Source organism: Macrobrachium rosenbergii, chromosome 13 (genome assembly GCF_040412425.1).
Source record: "Macrobrachium rosenbergii isolate ZJJX-2024 chromosome 13, ASM4041242v1, whole genome shotgun sequence".
In the NCBI taxonomy this organism is placed as follows: domain Eukaryota; kingdom Metazoa; phylum Arthropoda; class Malacostraca; order Decapoda; family Palaemonidae; genus Macrobrachium; species Macrobrachium rosenbergii.
This window is the reverse complement of record NC_089753.1, coordinates 14,594,475-14,619,311: the sequence shown is the minus strand read 5'-3', so window position 1 is coordinate 14,619,311 and position 24,837 is coordinate 14,594,475. Positions and strand designations below refer to the sequence as shown.

Genomic DNA, 24,837 nt, shown 5'->3' with positions numbered 1-24,837 from the left:
ATATATATATATATATATATATATATATATATATATATAAACACAAACTGAATGTGTATAATAACAATAAAACGTGTCATTATCACCGTGATTAGATGTAAGGGTCTATTTCTGTGTTCCCTTACCAGTTTTCTGCGTAAATATATTAGTTTACTTTTGACTGTTTATCTTTTCTAAGCTGATCGCGCTATTGAAATAATTCTGTTAAAAACAGTTCATCGTTTTTAAATAGGCGATTACTTTACAAAGTATGAAACATCACCTGACTTTTTTCAATCGTCTGATTTCTTTTCAAATCACTCGGCGTTTTTTAAATCAGCTGATATTTTAAAAATATATATGAAGTAACTTTTTGTTGGATCACACTTGATCTGTTTTTAACACCGGCCCCAATTTCTCATATCAGGCGACCTTTTTCCAATCCGCTCACCTCAGCCAGGCTAGTTGTTCTTTTTTTCTTCTTTAAATCAGCCGATCTGATGCAAATAGGCCGGTTATCGTCATCCCGTGTTCAGCTGATTGCTGATTTGCTCCAGATCAGCTGATTGCTCTTTATATGCGGGATCCCTCGAGAGGCGTGGCTGGAGATTCCGAAGAATGGGTTACGAGGCGAAAGAGAGACGGAATGGCACCTGGTGCTGAGGATTCGCCGAGCATGAAGGTCGTAACCACATCCGTTGCAATGCAATATTGCATGTGATACGGAGGGCTGTCAAGGTGATCCCCGAGTCCTCACGACTCCTGTAATGATCAAATCTTCGAATGAAACTTAAATAAGGGCCTTCTAATGGGTTAATAATCTGCCGGTTACCAAGTGCTTCTTGTCTCAAATTGCCGGCAATTTTCTGGTCGCTGATATCACGTTGGAAGTGTGCGATTGTAATGTTAACCTGTTGTTTGTTTTCTCGTACAGGAAACGAGCTCTTTTTAACAGTTATATATATCGTAAATTAGCTCAAATGAGGAAGTACAAAATGGTTTACAGCTGTAGCTAATTTATATATTTTTTTTCTCTTTTCTCTTTTTCGTCTCTTATTTCCTTGTTATTTTTGCTATCTGCCATAAGATGCTGTGGCACAACAGGAATCCTTGTAAATATCGAGTGCTATCTGTGCGAATGTGGATATGTATTCTTTCTTTGTGTAATCGAAGTTAAGCATATATTTTATTATTATTATTATTATTATTATTATTATTATTATTATTATTATTATTATTAATTTTTTTATTGTTGTTGTTGTATTGTTATTAAACCTTCCGTGCAATAATAATATTTTTTTTTATTTCTATTATTAAATATGTGGAAGTTTCTTCAAATGGAATACCAGTTAAAAAAAAAAGACAACCGGATACAAGTAATAAAAAAAAAAAACAAGCAATACGCAAATAACGGCATGAACAGATAGATAAATGCATGAAGAGATAAGAGTAAATGCTGTAAGAATAATAAACAAGGGAGGAGAATGTCTTTGAGTGTGTACGTGCTGAGGTATTTTGCTCATACGGAAAACTGCTGGAAGTTATCTGTCACATATAAGCTTTTTCGCCTCTCGTCCCCGCCCCAAAAAAAAAAAAAAAACCGGAAAAACCACGAAGTCTTACATGCGAATATAGACTGGAAACGTGACTGCTCGATTTTATTTTTTTCTTCAATTTCCTCTGCAGTCCCTTATTTCCCCCCATCCCCTTTCCCCGTCTCTATTCTAACCATATCCGCCGCCTCCCACCCCACCCCTAACCTCCTTTCTACCCATGTCTACACTTTCCTTTTTGGTCTTATCTCCCTACACCTCACCCTCTAGTGTATTGAATCCTTTCTTATTTTTCACCCTTCTCCTCTCTTCTGCACACTCCCCTCTCCTCTCCATCTCTCATCCCCACTTCTGTCCTTCTCCACAGTTCCTCTTTGGGAGAGTGGGTTCCGTTCTTAGATAGCACTCTGCTGGCCGCTAGTTCGAATCTCCGACCGGCCAATGAAGAATAAGAGGAATCGGGTGATAGAAATTCATTTCTCGCTATAATGTGGTTCGGATTCCACAATAAGCTGTAGGTCCCGTTGCTAGGTAACCAATTGGTTCTTAGCCACGTAAAATAAATCTAATCCTTCGGGCCGGCCCCCTCTAGAAGAGCTGTTAATCAGCTCAGTGGTCTGGTTAAACTCAGGTATACTTAACTTCTTCACACTCACTACTAGACACCCCCTCCCCCCACCTCATCTGTCCTCTCCCCTCCTCTCTGCTCTCTTTCGTCTCTCATGTCTTGTAGCCTTGTTTTCTTGTTTCTCTCCTCCCATCCCCTCTCCTATCCTCCTCCACTTGACAGAAGGATATAAAAAGAAAATGTTGATGAAGCTATCAGTCCGGCCGTCACGTGCTCGTATGCCTCAGTCGTACGGTCATCAGCCCCAAGAAATTTCCTTCATAATTTTTTTTTTTCAGTGTATCGGGTTTTTTTCTCTTCGTTATCGTTATTTTGCTTTTTTTTTTGACCATGTATTGGGCTTTGCCTTACAGTTTTTAGTTATATTATTTGTTACCAAGTGATTTGTTCATTGCTGGGACCAGTAGCGTAGAAGTGATGCAGCGCCATTTTTTTCTTGTGAATTTTGCAGAATCCAATTTTTATCAATAAGGAAAGGACATTGTCAGGTTTCGTCTTTGTATTGTAAGTACTTCATTATCACTAACGTCGTCATAATTAAGAGATCATTCTTTAACGTCTCTAGCCCTAAGACATAAAAGTAGCAGCGATGATATCAAAGAAACCTAAATAAAAAATGATCTCGATATTTCTTTCTCAATAACGACAATAAACCCGGCCGCCGGGCAGTCGCCTTCTGCATGAAGGAGTCTTAAATAAGAGCAAACTCGATAATAACGCGAGATGACAGAGATTACAGACTCGGAGAGGCTTAGAAAGAAAGGATAAAGCCATCCTTTTGGACAATTTATAGGTGCAATTCTTTTGTAGGATTAATGACAACGACAGAGTTAATACGACGCGGAAGGAGAAGCCAGATTATTTTTTTTTTAACCCAGTTAGCTTGAGGTATCATTAGAACCCATTATCACTCATGTCATTCTGCCAAGATGTGTTGTCAGTTTTATTGACCTTTTATTTTTCAAGGTAGGAGCTTGAACCCTACCTCAACCGTATTTATCTGGGCTCGGGACCAGCGTGAGTGTAATAAACTCTGGCAGAGTAAGAGTGTGTACACTCATACCGGAAGGGAAATTCGGCGAGTGGATGTCATTACCCAAGTCGTTGCAGTTGTGACATCTTGCAACTGGTCGCAGGAAGTGACGTGATGAGTCAATTCGAGTATTAATGGGTCGAGAGGGGAGAACGCATGGTGGCTTTTCTTGGAATTTTCGGCCTTTATTTCTTTATGGTGGTTAGGCCTAGGAGGACTAGACCGTGACTCTTCATTCATCTGATATATTAAAAGCTTGTTGAGTGGTTATTCATTAATCTCTCTCTCTCTCTCTCTCTCTCTCTCTCTCTCTCTCTCTCTCTCTCTCTCTCTCTCTCTCTCTCTCTCAGTGTGTTTATGCACGCATATTTGAACAAAAATATGTATAAACTACTCATTTTCATTAGGACATTGAATTAATTACCTCATATTGTTAACGGAAACTGAAGTTCTTATTCCTTTAAACTATTGATTAGCGCGCGTTCTGGTTTTGTGAACCTGGAAGGGAAACTGGAACACAAAGAGATGTTAACTCTATCGATTTATGACCAATTTTTAATAACCTAGTCCCTAATAACACATTTGTATCCTCCCCTCACTCCCCAGGCTTGCAATCCCCAAGCCCCGAAACCCCTTCCTGAGTGGTCAAATTGCCGCCACTCATGACAGAAAATTGTTACTCCAAATCCATGACTATCAACGCATGAGTCACACGTCGTGAGTCACGACTTCGCCGCGTCTCCCCTCGGTCGTTCCGACAGGAGAGAGAAGGCGTGGCCTCATAGTAGGGGTTATAACCTACTCGAGATGGAAGACGGCGAAGATGTTTTAGTTTGCTAGGATAGAGCCATGGCGTTCGGTGCCTCCTCGTGAGTGCGTGTTAGTCATTTGGACTGTCATTTCGAATGTATTCACTTCACCTTTGGTCCGGGAAAGAATGTGCGATTAAAATTGGTTCTAATTTGTAATCGAAGATATGTTTGATGTATTATATTTGCGCTTTTCCCTGATATTGATACATGAATTTTTTTATGGTTGTTAAAAAGTACTGGCCCTAGAATATCGTATAATTACAGATGATTGCATAACCATCAGATTGAAATATACCTCGCGTATATTCCAAAAAACTAGATGTTTATGTAGGACTGTGATAGATGATGCCTTGGCTGGACACGTGCCTGACGGTTGATTGTTGTGTGAAATCAAGTTACCGTCTAGTCTCCGACGAGAAGAAATGGCAGGTGTTTAATGAACCTCCGGAGACACCTGTCCTGAGACGCCTGCAGAGGCTCAGAAGTGGAGGCGAGGCCTCACAGGAGTCCCTCCTCCGAGATGGAGGCGACACCGGAGAGGACAAGAAGAAAAAGAAGGGGAAAGAGAAAGTGAGCAAGAAGAAAAGCAGTCGAGTTCAGTGTCTTTATAAGTTACTCGAAAGTGGAAATAATGAGGCCGTTATCTGCAAGGACGACGAACAATCGAAGGATGTAGGATTTCAACACCTTATTCCGAGGGCCAGACTGAGAGGCCCCTCGTCTTCGTCATCTCCATCTCCCTCACGTCCGTCGGGGGAGAAAAGGCCGTTTTCTGGGTCGGCGAAGGTACCGAAGGTGATTCTTCTATTCAGTTGCTTGACATTGCAAAAGGGCGTTGCAAAATATCCTGTTCATTGCTGTAGGAGATTAGATTATTGTCTCTGTCTGTCTCTTATTCGATCGGTCATGGCCAGTCTCTGGCACGTATAGGCATGAGGTGTGTTGCTTATCGATAATTATATGAAAGTACCTGGTCAGGTGTAAATACAAGCTATGATGTGTAGTCGTGAGAGACTTTTAGTTTTAAGTACTGTACTTGTAAAATTGTTTTGGTTTGATTTTTTTTTTTAGCCACGATGATTCTTTTTTTTTTTTTTACATTAAACGTCTTTTTATGGAATTATAAAGTTGCTTTTAATTTATGTAATTGCTATTTTACTTTAATTTTATGCATGCATTTATATTTCGTCTTTTGTTGTTTTAATATAGTTTTTTGAAGGTATAACACGTAATTTACTGTTATATATTTGTCTGTGTTTTCTTTATTAGTTCGTATATTCTTGTAATGCAGATTTTTCTCATTATCGATTAGGGCTTAAAGAATGTTTTATTCTTTTCTTTTTTTTATTTGCATATTCATTGTTAATATAGCCAAAAATTCCAACTTATGCAATAATTGATCATCTGAATTAATTCATTAATATATTTAACTCTCTGAAAAACATCTTTTATTAAATTTGTTCTGTATCTATAAATAGTTATCATTTCAATTCGAAAATGATCGAATAACTCCTGAAGTAAAGTAGATTCAATTTTCTCTCCTGTTTGTCTAGAGAATTTAAACCATTTTGCTTGACCTGATTCCATCATTTAAGATTATCCTGCAGCATCATATTGCTTACTAGTAAATACAGTTTTGCAATTCTTGTGTAATTATCAGTTAACGCTGTCTCTTTACAGGCTTGAAGATGTCCTTACAAATCGTTTCTGTATAAAAATACAGTTTCATGTGTTCCGTCACATTCGCAGAACATCTATTTTATCATTATTTTCCTTATTAATGTTTTGACTTTCTTTTCTTTCACAGATTGGAGACTCGCTCTTCTATGACCTTCCTCGCATGCGACTGGATGGAGGCGCCCGGGCGTTTAGGCGGCGATGGGGCTACGAGCTCACGCCCCCGCCCACGTTGGTCGAGGAGGACGAGGACGACCCGTATGCCATTCCCCACGAAGAGGACCACGAGGACAACCTTAGCTACACCGAGACCAGGTCGTTGAGGGATGACTACCTCTTCCACAATTCTCAAGGTAAATACAGTTCGCCATTTCTCTCTCTCTCTCTCTCTCTCTTGCTAATTACAGTAATAAGTATATAATTATTTGACACCCAGGAAGCGTGAGAGCTCATGCGAAAAATAAAAGTAAATAGTGCATTGGTTATAGAAGTATAACGTGCTCTTGATTAGGCCTTTGTGCAGGTGTATGAAGCCACTAATGTTGTGGAAGTTTTCTGCACATGGGGTTCATCAATTCTTCAGCAGTTAAAGTTTGTTTTCCCGTGAGTAACTCCTTGTCAGGGGAACGATTTAATGTTAATATTTGCATGAACACTTCCGTTCACACACACACACACATATATATATATATATATATATATATATATATATATATATATATATATATATATATATATATATATATATATATACACATTATATATATATATATATACATACATACATATATATATATATATATATATATATATATATATATATATATATATATATATATATATATATATAGTGAATAGGTCAATTTATTTTTAACACGTTCACTTTACCTAGAACTCTTGTCAATATTGCGGAATGAAATTCTGAAATAGGTGTTTGTTTACAGTTTCTCAATTTTCGCATTGTTATAAACATCTGTTGCCAAACGTATATGAGTCTTAAGAAATTTTTCTCATTAGCACGAGCATGTGCTCCTCAGGAAGTCATTTTTTATGAGAACTTTCGAAGTGTTAACAAAAGTTACTCAATATGAAGATATATTTGTACCTGTTACTCGTTCCATTGCCCACTGTTTTAATGTCGTTTTCGTCTGTGTTTTGTCAGTTGGACCCAAAAATACACACACAGGCACACCCTTACGTGTATCAATTTAAAATCTAAAGGAAAATTTCTTAACATAACAAGGAAAATGATTAGTCGTTTGTCATAGTTGACGCAGTGCTTTTTACAGAGGTCCCCCATGAAAACAGTTGTTTACATCCGTTTTCTCTTATGGTATAAATTGTTCGTTTTCTCTAACTTGAACCGTGGCGACTGTTTTGGGTAACTATATCAAATGTAAAGCTTAATCATCATTTGGTTTTTAGGACGATAGATCTAGTCTTTATTTATAGTAGCTTCTTAAAATATCATTATTTGTCAATAATTTCGTTAATTTAATGTCAATTAAACGGGAAACACTTATAATTTTAATATTTTGTAGTAGGCTAATATTTTTTTTTTTTTATATCGTAATGCAATGCTGTTGGTATTAAAATAATATATATGCCTGAAATTCGGTGACCAACTCAGACCATCCCGCTATTTTTTAATAAAATCATTTTTAAAGTTGATGTTTGACTTCTTTAGTATAAATTTTTTTATGTTTATTTTAGTTATTATTGTTGTTGTTGAAGAGACATTACCTCTCCCTTACATACATAAATTTTAATGTTAACGCAAGAAGCATCGTGCTGTCAGTTATACACTTATGTCTACCACAAATTATATATATATATATATATATATATATATATATATATATATATATATATATATATATGTGTGTGTGTGTGTGTGTGTGTGTGTGTGTGTGTGTGTGTGTGTGTGTGTGTGTGTTTTCTAAACGCTTTATCCACTTACTGTGGATAGTTTCATAACTTTCACCGTAATTATTTTTGGTTGAGGTTGCTTGGCCATGCTTTATTCTTCCCACAGTCCGTTAACTACCAGATTATAATTCTGTGTTTAGGTTAACATAGGCACCAGTGCTGGTGATCATCTGTACGGAACAGAATAACCATAGAATAATTATAACAGAATCCGTTTGCATTTTATTACAAAGACCAACCCTGAACAACCAACCGGAAGCGGAAAGATTGCTTCCATCTTGCAGGCACCCCACATCATCTAATAGCATAATCAGCGGAAGGATAAGGCCCAAAGCCCCCTTCGAATGGGTTCAGGTTCGCATCTTTTGTAAACCTATTTTGACCGCTTCCCTCATAATGAAGAACAACACCAGCCCGAACCCGAACAAAAAAGACAGTCGTTTACCGTTTTACTTGTCCAGAGATGATGTGCCGGTCCTCCAAAGAAACGTACGTTGGACACACTTCAACCGAGGTCCTTATATATGTGTGTGTGTGTGTGTGTGTGTGTGTATACATATACATGGGCGTGTATACGTACTGCATACAACTGTACCTGGGGCTAAATATATCATCTTTTCTCTTTCTCTATCATTTTCATTGCTAGGGCACTCATTCCATCAGAAACTACTATAATATATTATTATTATTATTATTATTATTATTATTATTATTATTATTATTATTATTATTATTATTATTATTATATTCAGAAGATGAACCCTATCCATATAGAACAAGCCCGCAGGGGCCTTTGGCTTGAAATTCAAGTTTCCAAAGAATATGGTGTTCATTAGGAAGAAGTAAGACGAGGTAAAGGGAAATATAGGAAGAAGAGGTCTTACTGTGTTACTTACTGAAAAAGAAAAAATAAATTAAAAAATTACTAAATAGATAGAAATGTACTGAAATGCAATGAGGGTTGAGATGGTACGTGCCATCCCTAAAGACTAACGTTATATACCCTCCTGAAACACCTACTCGCAAACAAGAAATTAATTGTATTTTTTCCTGTAATATCAGCGTTAAATTTCCGGTAGAGAATAGTTGACTCTTCGTAATAGTTCCTGCCCTTGAATTCGGGTCCTGGTCTGTGCTGAGCAGTTGCCTAGGCCAATATTTATTTTCTTGATCCATTTTTGACAGCTTCCGCTGTGTCGTACACCCACGCCCCTTTTCGTCTAGTCCTGTTTTGTTTTTTGGTCTTTTATTCTGTTTTATGAATTACTGAATCTTGTTTTTTTCTGTATTTTTAAAACTTTACTTATTTATATATGTATTCATTCAATTATTGATTGTTTTATCTATCTGTGTATTCATTCGATTATAGATTGTTTAATGTACGATGATATGTAGATCTCTGTTTTACAAATTGTTTGCTTTTTTAAAGTTTACACAGTGAAATATATCTTTATTTATAGAAATAAACATTTATTTATTTATGCATCTTTGCCTTTTTTCATTTTTGTAGATGCGAGTTGTGATATGGTGAAAATCTGCCCTGATCTGTTCAGTAGAGTTAAAGTCTTTTCCTATAGTATATAATTTTCGCCTGTAATCAATCCCCTTAAAACAGTTAGCATATATCTAAAGAAATTGTAGTTCTGTTAAGTTGGGTCTTACGTTAAGTTAATAGAGCTTAGATTGTATAGTTAAAGAAAATGAATAAGTCGAAAAACTCTACCAATGTTGTGTTTCTCGTTATCCAGACAGAAATATATTACGCAATATTTTAGGTGGTGTTTGCTTCCTTATTTTCCTTGACTGTATTATCAAGCAGAAAATTGGGTCATTATTTGAAGTAGTATTGTTAATTGCTTCCGGTAATTAGTGCTAAACGAAGTTAACTGATGTCATTTTCGAGAGGAATTAAAGCTTTCTCTTCTTCTTTTAAATGGAGGAGCTTATGTTTTTATAATGGTTCCCTTCAAATGGAACAGCTTATGTTTTTATAATGGTTTCAGGGGATGTTGTAAGTAATCAGGGTACATAATTTTTGTACGCTTATGCGGTGTGTATCTTTACATTTTATATATATATATATATATATATTATATATATATATATATATATATATATATATATATATATTATATATATATATATATTGTATATATATATGTAAATATAATAAATATATTTATATATATACTGTATATTATATATATTCATATACTCGTATATATACATATATATACACACGTTTGTGTGTATATAAAGGATTAAAGATTCAGTAGTGTTAATCTGGTCAAGAAAAACTAAACGCATAAATAAAACACCTTACGAGGACAAAGCACATTTTAGCAGAACATGAAGGCGAGAGCCCTATTATGCTTGCCTGACAAATGACCATTTTTATTGGCCCACTGACATGAGCACCAAAAGCAGTATGGGACCACATCCCGTCGTAAAAGCATTAGTGCCTCGGGAAAATTGTAGGGCCTCGTCGTTCACCTCAGTTCTCTCCAGCTGTCGAGGTGGAATGAAACTGCTCTTTATAACCCTATCCATTTGTATGCTTTATGATTACCCGCATGTACGCTCTGTAATTAACAGCTTGCGTCTTAATACCTTTCAAAACCTGCCAACACCCACCTGTACCCCACTTCCCACACTGCTGCCTTCCCCAGCTCCCGATGGTTCTTCTCAAAGGGCACCGCGTGTGCTTTGATAATTTTCTCTTGTGCGCTTGTTCTTTATGGGTTCGTCCCGTCCCATGTTTATCCATAATGCTTTTGAAAATATTTTTGGTCCGACATTTGGTGATAACTGATTTTTGGAAAAACATAATTATATTTTATGCATTACTGTAGATGCTGCGATTATTATTATTATTATTATTATTATTATTATTATTATTATTATTATTATTATTATTATTATTATTATTATTATTAGATTCACAGTCTTTGGACTGCACTGATTTGATGGCTTTCAAGTAATTGTAGAGTGGTTGTACCCAAACTGAAAGTGCATAACACATATCGTAGTATCGAAACAGCTGTCACCCTTCTTGTGCATGGGAAAGGCATTTGACAATTCCCTTTGGTAATTCTGGCATAAGATTTATAAATATGTCCAATATTCGAGGATGCCAGCCTTGCCAAACTTTATCTCGCAGTTTTCCCTGTAAACAAGTCTAAAAGCGAGCACCCCCAGGGACTGACACCGCTTGCAAGAACTTTTTTTTGTTTATTTTTTTTTTTTTTTACGTAGCCGAGATTTATAACGAGATGTCAAGTTCAAAGTGGCTTGGATTTGGGTATCTCGAAGCTGTTGGAGTCAATTCAGCCAACTTTCAAGTCCCAGTTGGAGAGGCAAGTGTGTGTTATGAGCAGATGTGTTCGGTGGCGAACAGCTTTGGTGAACGTCATTCGGGGGCGTTGCGTGCTGAATATTTGGTTTTATTATCTGTCCTTGTCGACATTTAGATATTATATTTTAAGAAAGCTTGCTTAGCAAGTTGGTGGGCATTATTAGCGTTTTTCATGTGAATATGTATACGTTTTTTCAGTATTGATAATATAATAAAATTGTTGGATAATAAAATTATGATCTGTAAATAATGATGGAGCAACTTTTAAAATAATTCTTTTCTTTGCATTTCCACTCACTACGATTCTTCGTTTCAGTCTAATTCGTTCAAACAGTATCCCCTACCTCTTGCTCCCCCACCGCCTCATCCCTCCTCTTACTATTCCTCCTATTTCCTTCCTCCTTGCATCCATGCCCTGTGGCATTGTTAATGCACATAAATCATCACTTTAGTGTAGTTTTCCCCTCATGCGCATGTTGTACATCATGGTGCAAAGGCCATTACTTATTCCGTGCTCTAGTCTTAAATCACGAACAAAAAGCCTTTTTGGTTTAGGGGGAGAGGTTACTTTGCACTTTTTGAAATATATTCTTTCATATTTATTAGATTCCTCACCCCCTTCCCCTCCTCCCCCTCCTCCTCCTCCTCCTCCTCCTCCTCCTCCCACGTGACTCCTGTCATCTGGCTTCGCCTTCCCTACCCCTCAATCCCCCTCCCACTCCTGTTCCCCTTCCTCCCCTCTCCCACTTCCACCTGTCCCCCACCCACCATCAGACTGCAACTCTTCGTTACGAGTGCAGGTTGATGTGATAGGTGAAGAGTCAATTGTTTGCCGACAGGTGTTTTCTGGGGAAAACGTAAATGGAAAGAAAACAGATTTATGATGTCTGTGAGACTCCTTTCTGGTATTTTGATGTTCAGTCGAAAAGGGTCTCTCTCTCTCTCTCTCTCTCTCTCTCTCTCTCTCTCTCTCTCTCTCTCTTTTATGTTTTCATAATATTTGTTGTTGTTACCCCCGTCTCCTCCCTCTTGTCTCTTTCTAGTTTTATTTTTTAATTTGTCGGATATTTTAATTTCGTCCGTTTTTTTTTCCTGACTTCTGCATTGTTTTCCATTAGCTGTGCTGGCCTGCATTACTTAAAAGCACATCATTAACAAAAGTTCTAAAAGATATTGTCCCACATAATTCGACCACGCTGAACTGTGACAATACCAAGTGTCCTTTCAGTGTGTCATTAGTTAGAGGCTGCTAATTATTTACAGACTTTTACAGTTAATGGCAAACTTAAATTACTCGTAAGCATTACAGAAGAGAACGTAAAGGATCTAAGACGTCTCTGTATTTCATCCAATCGCACATATGCGCTCGTACAAAAAGCGTATATTCTCACGTTATCCAATCCCTCCATGTACCAACTTAGAAAAGCATAAGAGAAAAAAAGAGAAAGAGAAGTAGATAAAAACTCGCGGAGACGGAGAGTTCACGATACATGCACCCTGGGTTGAAACAAGGACACGTTTGATTTTATTTGTGCGGCAGCGTTGTTGTTCTGTTGTTACACGTTATATTTACATTTCTGTTTTTCACTTTCTTAAGGAAACTTACTTTGCAAGGTAATGGTTTGTTAGGCTTGTTTCATGTGAATAGTTGCACATTCAGTGTTGTTGTAGGATTATATGTAAAAAGAAAGGAAGATAATAGGATGATTAGACACATTATGGTGTAAAAACTGTAGTAGAGGCATGAGGATATAGTGTGCAGATAAAAGTAAAGAGAATAAATTCTTATATTAAACTCAGTCCCACCGAAAACCGAAGGCGCACCACAAAGGGAAAGAAAACTATCTCATGTTTTGGAAGATATAATTTTGAAATCATTTGTCTTCCTGACGGTTCATTATTTCTGGTGCCTGTTGCTTTCATCCTCCAATTTATATTGAAGTTTAAGACCCTAACCTAGTTGTTTTCAGTGATTGACTCGGTAGTTCAAGGATGAATATGGCACTGGCTGTCACGGTTGTTGCTCCTTAAAGCCATCCCGTATAAAAGGAACAAACTTATAAGTGATATACATTTGTGGATACTGGTCTCCTCGTGTTCCGGGTTTCGTTTGCGAATGATAGCGCAGCTGTTGACTCTTCCAAAAACATAATCAACATTGATCACACTTAACCTTGCAAGCTGGTAAAGAGGACAGCTTACTCTCCTGCACCCCTCTCTCTCTCTCTCTCTCTCTCTCTCTCTCTCTCTCTCTCTCTCTCTCTCTCTCCAGTATATTTAAATTTAAGTCGAAGAACGCGAGTTTGAGAGAGAGAGAGAGAGAGAGAGAGAGAGAGAGAGAGAGAGAGAGAACCGTCTATTGTTTGTTAGTGTGATTATGCATTGGAGAAAGGAAAACTGGTGGATAACCATTATACGATCGTGGGAAACTCCAGGAAACCATAAATGGTAAAGGAAACAGGTTTAATGGCTGGCTCTCTCTCTCTCTCTCTCTCTCTCTCTCTCTCTCTCTCTCGAATTTCTTATATACGGTATGTGTGTGTATGTATAAATAATCATGATAATGACAAGTCATATTAGGGTTCTACCATAAAACAATATTATATAATATTCGCACTGATATGGACACGAAGTTGATTAATGGATGTGGTATCATCTCTGGAGCAAGAAATAAGTAATTTCTTATCAAAACTGAAAACGATATTTTATTCCATTCCTTATATTTTCATCATTATCACTCTGCAGTTCTTAGTAAAACAAGCAGCAGCATTCCTAATTTTTAACATTAGTGCATTGAAATTATTCATGTCGTCATTGAACGACAGGCTGCATTCCCCGAGGGTATGTTCATAATCTAGTTGAATGTTTACGCTCCTGTTGCTGTACTTTGAGTTTTATTGCTATTGAAACAAGATGGTGTTTTATTATCTCTCTCTCTCTCTCTCTCTCTCTCTCTCTCTCTCTCTCTCTCTCTCTCTCTCTCTCTCTTTCTCTCTCTCTCTCAACATGTTCCTGTCTCAGTTCATCTTGCAGAGTCAAAATCTTCCTATTTTCATGTAGTCGAATAACACTGTACTGTGTACAGCATATATATATATATATATATATATATATATATATATATATATGTATATATATGTATATATATATATATATATATATATATATATGTATGTATGTATGTATGTATGTATGTATGTATTTGTGTGTGTGTGGGTGTGATTCGCATTCGTAGGGTCCTTGGTTCATTCCCCAGCTTCCTGCAGTTCATGTCGACTCAGTTTCGAATGGGTACCGGTGTCAGCAGAAGATAAGAAAAGTCATGGGGGTTGCAACCCCATTCCTCAGTACTTCTTGAAAACCTAAAGGTTCTGCCCTTAGGCTCGGCCCCCTTCCCTCTAGGGAATATATGCATTTGGTAAAAGTAAGTGATTAGTATATATAATTTTTCTCTTGATTTTTTTATCGCCCCTCTCTCTCTCTCTCTCTCTCTCTCTCTCTCTCTCTCTCTCTCTCAGAGAGCCTTATTTATATGCGATGCTGTGTTTGTTTTTCTCTCTTGGTATTTCGAGTTTGGGCTTTGTGTCCGCAGTTTGCCCTGGTGGAGTGGCTCCCGTTTGGACAGCCCAAGGTTGCGCGATTGAGGTCGTCTTTGCAAAAAAATACAGCTGCAAACGTTTTCAAATAAGCTAAGCCAAACACAACTCAAACATACACACATACATACATACATACATTAAGTATACCTTAGTTTTACCAGACCATATATATAATATATATATATATATATATATATATATATATATATATATATATATGTGTATATATATATATATATTCATGTGTGTGTGTGTGTTGCGTATACATATATAGTGAGTGTTTGCTTATGATTTTTGAGTGTTGGTGCATTTTGTTTCGAAAGAAAAAATGTAGCTACATATCAACATACTTTCTCGTATCTCATCTGCCGGCGTCCAGGAAGTGATTTTCTCACAAATTAATGCATCTTGTGGCAGCTTTTTCAGACAATCAATTTCCAGGCCGTACAATGAATGACGCAAAGCTTCATCAGCGCCCCATTTGCCTGTAGGGTTAATACATGGGGAATGAACTTTCTGCATTTTGTTGTCTATCACGAGAGGTTTTTTCGTAGGTGGTTTACGTCACAACTCCCCCACCTCCAACTCCGTCACCCCTTTCCCCCTACATCATTTAAGGGCTGGGCGTATGGGAAGTTTGGTCAGGGGATGTTTCTGTGAGAGCTTGTTTTAAAGCCCATACGCTTGTGTATGTTTGTTTGAATTTAAACTGACTATGCTTTTGTGTTTTACCTTGCTTTTCTCTGTTCTCTGTATCATAGGTTGGAAATTATTTGTATTTGCGGGTACTGTTCATACGAAATGTGTTTAAATATTTCTTGAAATGTTAACTCTATTGTTTAAGCAAGATTCGTTTGACTTTTTAGTCTTACAAAATTCATATTTCAATCGATAGTTTAAACTCTCTCTCTCTCTCTCTCTCTCTCTCTCTCTCTCTCTCTCTCTCTCTCTCTCTCTCTCTCTACAAGACAGGCAAAAACGTGAAGTCATCTCAGAAAGAAAGAAATAATCGTCATGCTTTATTCACAGTTTCATATTCATTTATTTATTGCTAATATATGCCAACTACTTATTTCCTATGTTCATTAATCATCTAAAATTATTTATGCATTAATCATCTATCAACAGAATCCATTTGTCTTTATTCCTCCCGTAGCTTCTCAGCCTTGAGGGCGAAATTTGATATGGGACGATGTGCTTATCGTTTAATCTTACGAATGCATTGTAAAGCATAGTATTTCTCGATGCATTTTTAAGCTTGTGTTGTGAGTACGTAAGCTCTCAATTTAACACTGGTTTTTTATGCTCATTCTATTTGTTGTCAAGTAATCAGACGAGATATCGTTGTGGGATAATCTCCTCGTAGTTTTAAATCGTTATTGAATGTGGTTGTTTTTTTTTTGTATTAAATACATTCGGTATTAGATTTTAAAACTCACACAAAGACATAATATGGCGTGTCCCATTCCCTTCTCCAACCAGGCTGCGACCAGCCACAGTCGGCTGTTTAAAAAATAAGTATATCTTAGTTTAACCAGTCCACTGAGCTGATTAACAGCTCTCCTAGGGCTGGCCCGAAGGATTAGGTTTATTTTACGTGGCTAAGAACCAACTGGTTACCTAGCAACGCGACCTACAGCTTATTGTGGAATCCGAACCACATTGTGACGAGAAATGAATTTCTGTTACCAGAAATAAATTCCTCTAATTCTTCGCTGGCCGGTCGGAGAGTTGAACGTTGGAGCCAACAGCGTGCTAGAAGAGAGCTAGAATATATATATATATATATATATATATATATATATATATATATATATATATATATATATATATATATATATATATATATATATATGTATGTATGTATGTATGTATGTATGTATATATACATATACATATATATGTATATCTATATGTGTATATATTATATATATATATATATATATATATATATATATATATATATATATATATATATATATATATGTGTGTGTGTGTTGTGTTTGAGAATTTGAAATGACTTCGCTAGTTGTCTGTTCTTCTCCAACAGACCCTGGAAGCTTGTATTCTATAAATTGACTGACATTTGAATTAATCAAGAGCGATTGATTATGCAAATGAATGATAATGCGATCAACTTCCATTATGACATTTGCATCCACTCTGCGAGTGATGTACTCATGTCAGATTCAATTCGTCTAGTCAGTTGTTTACGGAGATTTTCGTTCTGCATCTTCTGGACTAGATTAGATGCTGGTATGACATGTGTCTTGCTCAGAGATTGCCGACGTGCTTTGTGCTTTATTTGGTCTTTGTCTAGACAGAAGATTAGTTCGTTTGGTAAAGTCTCTCTCTCTCTCTCTCTCTCTCTCTCTCTCTATATATATATATATATATATATATATATATATATATAAATATAAATATATATATATATATATATATATATATATATATATATATATATATATATATACATACACATCACATATTTTATGCATGCATGTGTAGATACATATATGTTTATATTGAATATTTAAAATACGACTCAGATTCTATTTTTTTTTTCACAACCGCGCGTAGTTTTACTTCGCCATCATAATTATCTAAGTGAGAGAAAGAAATTTTTCTCAAAGAACTCCCAAAAAGAGGAATATTCACACCATTACGACGTATTAATTTCAGATAATTATTTTCTTCTCTCTCACTCGGTTCCACCCCAACACCTTCAGATTGCTTCTCCTCCTCCTCCTCCTCCTGCCCTCTCCCACCCCCCCACCTCTGTCTCCCGTGTATTGATTCAAATTCGCATAAAGGAAACACTCTATTGCATCACCCTGGCCCTCTCACTTTCCCTCTGCCACCCTTAAAAAAAAAACTTCTATCAAACTCATCATCTCTGTCTCTCTGTCTCCCTCCCTCCCTCCCTCCCTCCTTCTGTCTCTTTGGCTCTACATCTCGAGCCAGCGCGCGTCGTTCTCGCGTCCTCCTCGAAGCTCGAGTCTGTCTCCAGAGGAGTTAATGCTCGGCTGATGGTATTCATTTTAGCACGCCCTCCAATCTTCTCTCCACCCGGCCTCACAGGGCTCCTTGTCAGCACTTCAAAGCTGTGAAGCTGGAAGGCTCGAGGGGGTTTTGGGGTGTGGAGAAATAGAAATATGAGAATCTTATGGCTTTTGATAAAAAACGCTTGGTTGGGGATTCATTATGAGTAAATCCGAAGTCTTTTTTTTTTTTGCGTGGAAATGCAAGTGGAGGTTGATTATTAGCTGCCTTGATTATTGGGAGAATTACCTTCCCTGCTCCCCTCTCTCCCTCTGTATCCTTTATAATTATATACATTATATATATATATATATATATATATATATATATATATATATATATATATATATATATATATATATACACATACACACATATACACACGCATGTATATACATATATAAATATATATATATATATATATATATATATATATATATATATATATATATATACATATATATATGTATATACATATATATATTTATATATATATATATATATATATATATATATATATATATATATATATATATATATATATATGTGTGTGTTGTGTGTTTGCTTTTATGTTCCGTGATTACTGCTGTAATTGCTTTAATATTCATTTTCTAGCAAAGTTAAATGGCCAAACTTTGAATAAAGCATCTCTTGCTGTCTTTTATTATTCCACTCCGCAAGAAATACGAGAGAATTGAGAATTAAGATAATACATAAAAAACAAGCAAATTACGTTAGTTTGTATCGTTTCATTGTAAATTTATCTCAGTGTCACATCACGGTCCCTCAAAAAGAAAAAATCGTTGCTTTTGATCTCTATATATAGGGTTTGGGCCTGGTAATTCTATATCTACCAGCGTAGGTTGTATGACGCTGGTAAATTATGTGACTAAACGGTGGACGCTGGAAATGTTGGTAATTTCATATTTGCATGTATAAATAATCAGAGATCTTGATAATTCCTTATTTTCAAATTTGGATATTGAACCCATTGATCATTTTATTTTGTGTTTAACAGGTGCTTTGTTAATTTGTATTTAGTCAATAACGGTAATGGATGACTTGTAAATTCCATATTCATGTTTGATCAGTATGAGAAGTGTGGGCCTTATTAGTTCCATATTTACCAGTATGGGTAACAGAGGCTTTGTTAATTACGCGAAATTACATCGATTTGAGAGGTGAGGGTATTTCATATGTATTAATTTCATATATATTAATATGGATAATGAAGTCCATGCTAATTTAAATTTATCTGTTTCGGAAGTATGGACCCTTATAAGTTCACTCTTATCAGTTTCGGAAACAAGGTCCTCTTTAGATATATATTTACACTTGGGGCAGTAAAGGGTATGTGGATTACATGCTAATCTATTTTGGAGATATAAATCTTTGGGATTTTGATAGATAACAGTATAGCAGTTTTTAGGGCCTTGCTAAGTCAGTGCTTATTTAGTATGAATGAAAGGGGCTATTTTAATAAAAACTAATATAAGCATTAGAAGCCTTATTGATTCCACGTTTATCAGTCTGGGAAATAAGGGCTTTGTTCATTTACCATAGACTGAGTAATAACGCATTTCGACCCTTATTTTTCGTCCGTGACCCGGAGAAAACCGCACTGCAAGACCTCGCGTCGTTGATGCCCCACCAGCCGTGAAATGGCTGCGTGTGTGGGTGTATGGCGGTTCACGGCTGTGTGTATGTGTGTGGTGTGTGTGTGTGTGTAGGTGGGTGGGAGTGTGTATGGGGTGGATGGAGTTTCGCGTCAATGGGCGTGGGAGCTTTCAGAAATAGGGCGGATGAGAGCTCGGTTTTTAGTTGAGTTTTTCATTTGTTGCTGTTATTTGGGGTTTTGTTTGTTTTGGAGAGAAGTCTGATGAAAGTATAAGCGATTACATTGCAAATACAAAGCTGTTTTTAGGATTGATACATTACAAAAAAAGAAAAAATTTTAATTTAGATAGAGATAAGTATCTAAATAAAACTGTTCAGAAAAGCAGTGCGAAAAAAACATTGCACTGGATAAAATGAAACTGGTAGAATTGAAGAGAAAATGACATTTAGTAATGGTCCAAGAAAGAGAGTTAAAGCCAAATATATTATATGTTAGAAATGTCAATTTGTACTTTTCCGCAAGACGATACTATAGTGTGTATGTGTGTGTGTGTGTGAGAGAGAGAGAGAGAGAGAGAGAGAGAGAGAGAGAGAGAGAGAGAGCACTGGTGTCAAAATATCCAAGTGACGCTTGGGAAATCTCTCCTTATTCGCTTGCACTAGCTCCCACCCCACCCGTTTTTTTTCCTGAAGAGCAGTATTCTTCAGTAACTACAACAGAAGCTGATGCGTCAGCAATGGGAACTCGAGTAAACGCGCTCATTTGCATTTCTGTAGATACGAATACATTGAGATATTTTTCGTTGTTTGCTTAGTTGGTCATTTCATATTATTTAAATCATTTGCTGTTGATGTAGATTAAAACATGCAAATGCTTTAATAATAAAAGTAATCTTTCGTTCACTCGAAACAATACCACCGTAAAGAGAACTAAAAATAATTCCGTCCGCCTCCCACGATGTAGGTTACGTGTCTTTCACTTCTTTCACTTTGGTCGCAACAGATTCTTTGTTGAACTCAAGGCTTAATTTGCTTACATTCAGATAGCTGTCCGAGGCATTACTCTACCTCCGCGTCAGGTAGATGCTACGAGGTCGTGGTAACCACAAAGCTAGTCAACGACCTTATCTCTCTCCCTGTAAAAACAAGCAGACCTGAGATACGTCGTGCTGTTTGGAGATAAACGAAGAGAGGAAATAAAGACGCTCGCGTAGGCAGAGAGAGAGAGAGAGAGAGAGAGAGAGAGAGAGAGAGAGAGATCACACGGGACAAATAAACAAGTGGAAGAGTTGTAGTGGACTGGGGAAAACTAAAATAACATTCCGCTGAAGAAAAGGGAATCAGTGCCCTGTTGTTGAATTTGTGTTTTGTTGTTGTTGTTGTCAACAAGGAGTCCTTCGCTCAGACAAAGAATGCTCCCTGTCATTATTCCCCAGCTAATGACTTTGAAGGTGATTTCCACGAAGTACTAGAGAGTTTAATGAAGCGTTGGTAGATACGTTTTTACGCTCAAGCACCCAGGTTTATGACGGCCATCACGTTTTTCCCCTGAAATTTTTGGCATACCTGACACACACACAGAAAAAGACTGAGTCAAAACGAGAGAGAGAGAGAGAGAGAGAGAGAGAGAGAGAGAGAGAGAGAGAGAAAAAGAGAGAAATTGTTAATAAGTTACATTCTTGTTGTCTGGGAATTTCACAGTACATTTCGTCCGACTGTTTGATATCTTGATTCGTAGTGTTGCTTAATTTGGACGGCATGCATGCCACAGCGTTTTTGTTCTTTGCACATTTTCCACCAAATTCCGAAAAAGATTATAAACCCATTGATAAAATTAGATGACGTGAGACATTAAATTTTCTTTCTCATAAACTAAGGAATTATAAAATACATTAGGGCATTGGTAACCATATAAGTAATACATGATGCATGGTACATTAACAACATCTCCCCCTGATATGGAAACTTCTCAGAGGTAAATAAATCCCAGGTCCCTCCAGTAGAACGTCCCGAAGTCTTCAGTCATCCGCGATTGAAAGGATACCTTTCCAGCCGGGTACATTGTCCATCCCTGTGGAAGTTCTAAACCTTCCAGTACACAGAAAGACCGCCACCTACCTCCCTCGCTTTCCTGGAAAAGTTGGTGACTCGGGAAATGTTAGTGTGGGGTCTTGGGAGCAAAACGGAATGGCTTCCGGAGTGCTATCTCGAGTGACCATCTGAAACGACAGTGTCTACATAAGCAACTCCTAAATTGCGCCCCTTTTGGGAGGCTGAGTCGTCAGTAGCTAAAAAAAGGGTGGTCTTAAGACATGTAACGTCTTTTGAAAGAGATAAGAAATTTATTGGGTTAGGGCTGGGTTTTCTTTACGGTTGCGTAATTTAATCTAACCAGGTTTGTGTATGCGTGTGTGTTTGTATATATATATATATATATATATATATATATATATATATATATATATATATATATATATATATATATACATACACACACACACAAATATGAAATTTATGTTAGTGACAAAACTACATAAACAGGTACGTGTTAAGCCTAGCAATAAGCTATTATGGAGAAGATAGATTTATTTCGACTCTGAAATACAAAACCTAGATTCGACAGTGTCAGAATCAACTTATTAACTCTCTTGATAGCGAAATGGATTCGAGTCATGGCCAGGGCAGGTACAGCTGTCGTAAATTACTCTCAGAGTAAAGTGAATTAGATATTAAGGTGTTTGTGGCCTAATATTTGTTAGTATAAAAGATCAGTTGGTGTTAGTAACAAAACTATCTGTTTATTTATCTATCTGTCTATTTATCTATCTATCTATATATCTATCAGTATATGTATGTATATATATATATATATATATATATATATATATATATATATATATATATATATATATATATATATGTGTGTGTGTGTGTGTGTGTATGTATGTATTTGAAATTTATGTGCATGTCATTATAAATATTTAATTGTGTTCATAGCCGTTTATAAAAGTAGCAATTTATAAAACTTTCTAGTTTTATTGTACAAGCACGAGTTACAGACTTAATTTTTCACACTAAACCCTCAGTCAGCCTGAATTATGAATGTGAAATAAATTTATGCATCCTCTTTTTTCCTTCGTGAATGGAAGTCCTCAAAATTTACCTATTGGGTTTAGCTTCATTTAATATAATTACTTGTTTTGATTTTTTTTCATTGCTGTTATATTCTTTTGCTTGAGAATCCCATTACGTGCTTTAAATTGTTTAAAGAACTGGAGATTTAACCTTATTCGTAAGTGAAAGAATTATGTGGGAGGGCCTTGACCTAAATTGTGCACCTAATTTCTCCTTGATGTTTGTGAATTGAGTAGTACATTTGAGTTACTGTATTATTCAGTGTCAGAAAGTAAACAGTTGAAAAAGGAAAGTTGCATAGACATTATTTTATGGTATATGGCGTAATTATGTGCATCATAGCATTTTTGCTCTTCAGATTCATTGACTCTGGCAATAAACTTCCTAATTAATCATTTTGTAGTTTCCAAAAGTAGACAGTTGAAAGGAGAAAGTATTTTAAGTGCAACGTCAATTTAAAAACACTTTCGTTCGCTCTAATTAAACCAATTGTACCAAGGAGGATTTTATATCGTATATGAACTTCCGCGTAATTTATATAATCATAAGTAAATCGTCCTTGACTCCATATAATTATTTTTCGTATTCTCAGTCAACGCAAGAGAGACAGCAGGTTACGAAATCAGCTAGATTTTAAGGGTTCCCGTTTCGACGCTAGAAGAAATGTCGTGTAATTGATTCCAGATGCGAGTGATATCGTTGTTATTGCGTAATTTGCGAGTAAAATTTTCTCCCTCAGAATCTTAACACTGCTGCTGCTTTCAGGTAATTTGTTTCAACGATCCAGTTTCTCCTCTCTTACTTTGACAGAAAATACCAAATCTTAATGATATACCATAATTACGGTAACAGTTACGTGAGCAATGTTTTTTTTTTAATTTGATGACTTCAGAAAATTATATTTAGACTATCCTAGAGCTTTTTAGGTGGCCGGGGATTGCGGTTATATGGGTTCTCCTTTCTTAAAGGTGTTATTATGTACAATATTGATTCTTTTTCCTTGTGCTTGTATTATCTGAGGGACAGGTCTGTCGTTCTTACGGGCCTAAACACTCCATACCATTCCCTTCTCATTCCAGTTGTCTTCGAACCTAGGCTAGATAAGGTTGCTCATCCCGTTGGCTCAGACATTAAAAAAAGATACTGATTTTCTGGGGGTTTTCTAATATAAATGTTGCAATATAGTAACAATATTGATTCGTCATGTAAATTTCAATTAAAAGTGAGGTTTATCCTTTTAATATATAATATATATATATATATATATATATATATATATATATATATATTATATATATGTGTATATATATATATATATATATGTGTGTGTGTGTGTGTGTGTGTGTGTGTGTGCGTGTGTCAGGTCATCACGGAAATTGTTGATTTGACAAGTTTTTAAGACTAAACAATGTTCTGCATCCATCAGTGGATAAAAAAGATTATTAATTTCACATTTAAGTTAAATTTGCCGCTTTATTTGTAATTCTTTTTATATTTGCTATAATTATAAATAATTGATTTCATATTTTACCCTCTGGTCATGAGGCCAATTACTTGTTTGACGAGGTTTTTCCGAACAAACTTAACTTTAGTAGTTTTATCCATTAGTCGATCATGAGATCAGTTACCTTGCAATATAATCGTATCTCAGGTTTCATCAATAATTTGTATCTAGTTTAGAATTACTTTATGATCAGTTATTTAAATATTTTATTTATATTTCATTTTCGAATGCCGTCGATCAGTTAGTTGCGTCATAGGAAGACCTCGGCTGACTTAGGAGGTCATCAGCTTTAAGGATACCTGGGTCGTTTTTGTGGAGGTAGAACGAGGTTCGAGGTCATTGTGTCTGCTGCTTTGATTTCTTCTCCTTCTTTTGTATGGAACAATTAAGATAGTGTACGTGTGTTGCGCGCGCTGACTTTGAATATTCGTACGTTCATGCGTGTATATCATGTATAATGTGTACACATGTATACCTCGTGTATAAATATATAAATATATATAATATATATATACATATATATAATTCATATATATGTATATATATATGTGTGTCACATTGTTTTGTTCTGGTAAAAACTATTGAAAAATTAATAAATTCTTTACTTATATACAAATGCCATGCTCGTACACATACGCACATACACATGTATTGGAAAGAGAGGCAGTGAGACAGTTTTATTACAGGAAACTAAGACTTTATGACCCACGCCCATGTGTACCTATTTAGGTCAATGAATATAATCAGGACACGCTGTTATCGCATCTATATTTATTTACGTTTCACTCAACAAAAGACAGATCCTAAATATCCTAAATATCCAAAGCCAATCACAGTTTGTGCCACTTGTGTCATTCACAGGCCTTATTGTATTAAATTTCTTCCACTGGTAAATAATTTATGACGTTCATTGTGAATGTTACAAACATTTCTTTGTTATTCATATAATATTTGGTTTATTTTTTTAGTCT

At 36.1% G+C, this 24,837-nt stretch overlaps 1 protein-coding gene across 10 annotated transcripts in view; it reads left to right on the top strand.

The window, feature by feature from the left end:
- LOC136844920 (ras GTPase-activating protein nGAP-like) overlaps positions 1–24,837 on the top strand; it is an 850,124-nt gene that overhangs the window by 343,903 nt on the left and 481,384 nt on the right. For 9 of the 10 annotated variants that reach the window (XM_067114267.1, XM_067114266.1, XM_067114260.1 and 6 more), the window contains one exon: positions 5,813–6,035. In XM_067114267.1, the coding sequence (XP_066970368.1) occupies positions 5,813–6,035 (223 nt within the window). Of the gene's footprint in view, positions 1–4,272; positions 4,801–5,812; positions 6,036–24,837 lie in introns of those variants that run through there. The other variant, XM_067114268.1, reaches the window with a different exon arrangement.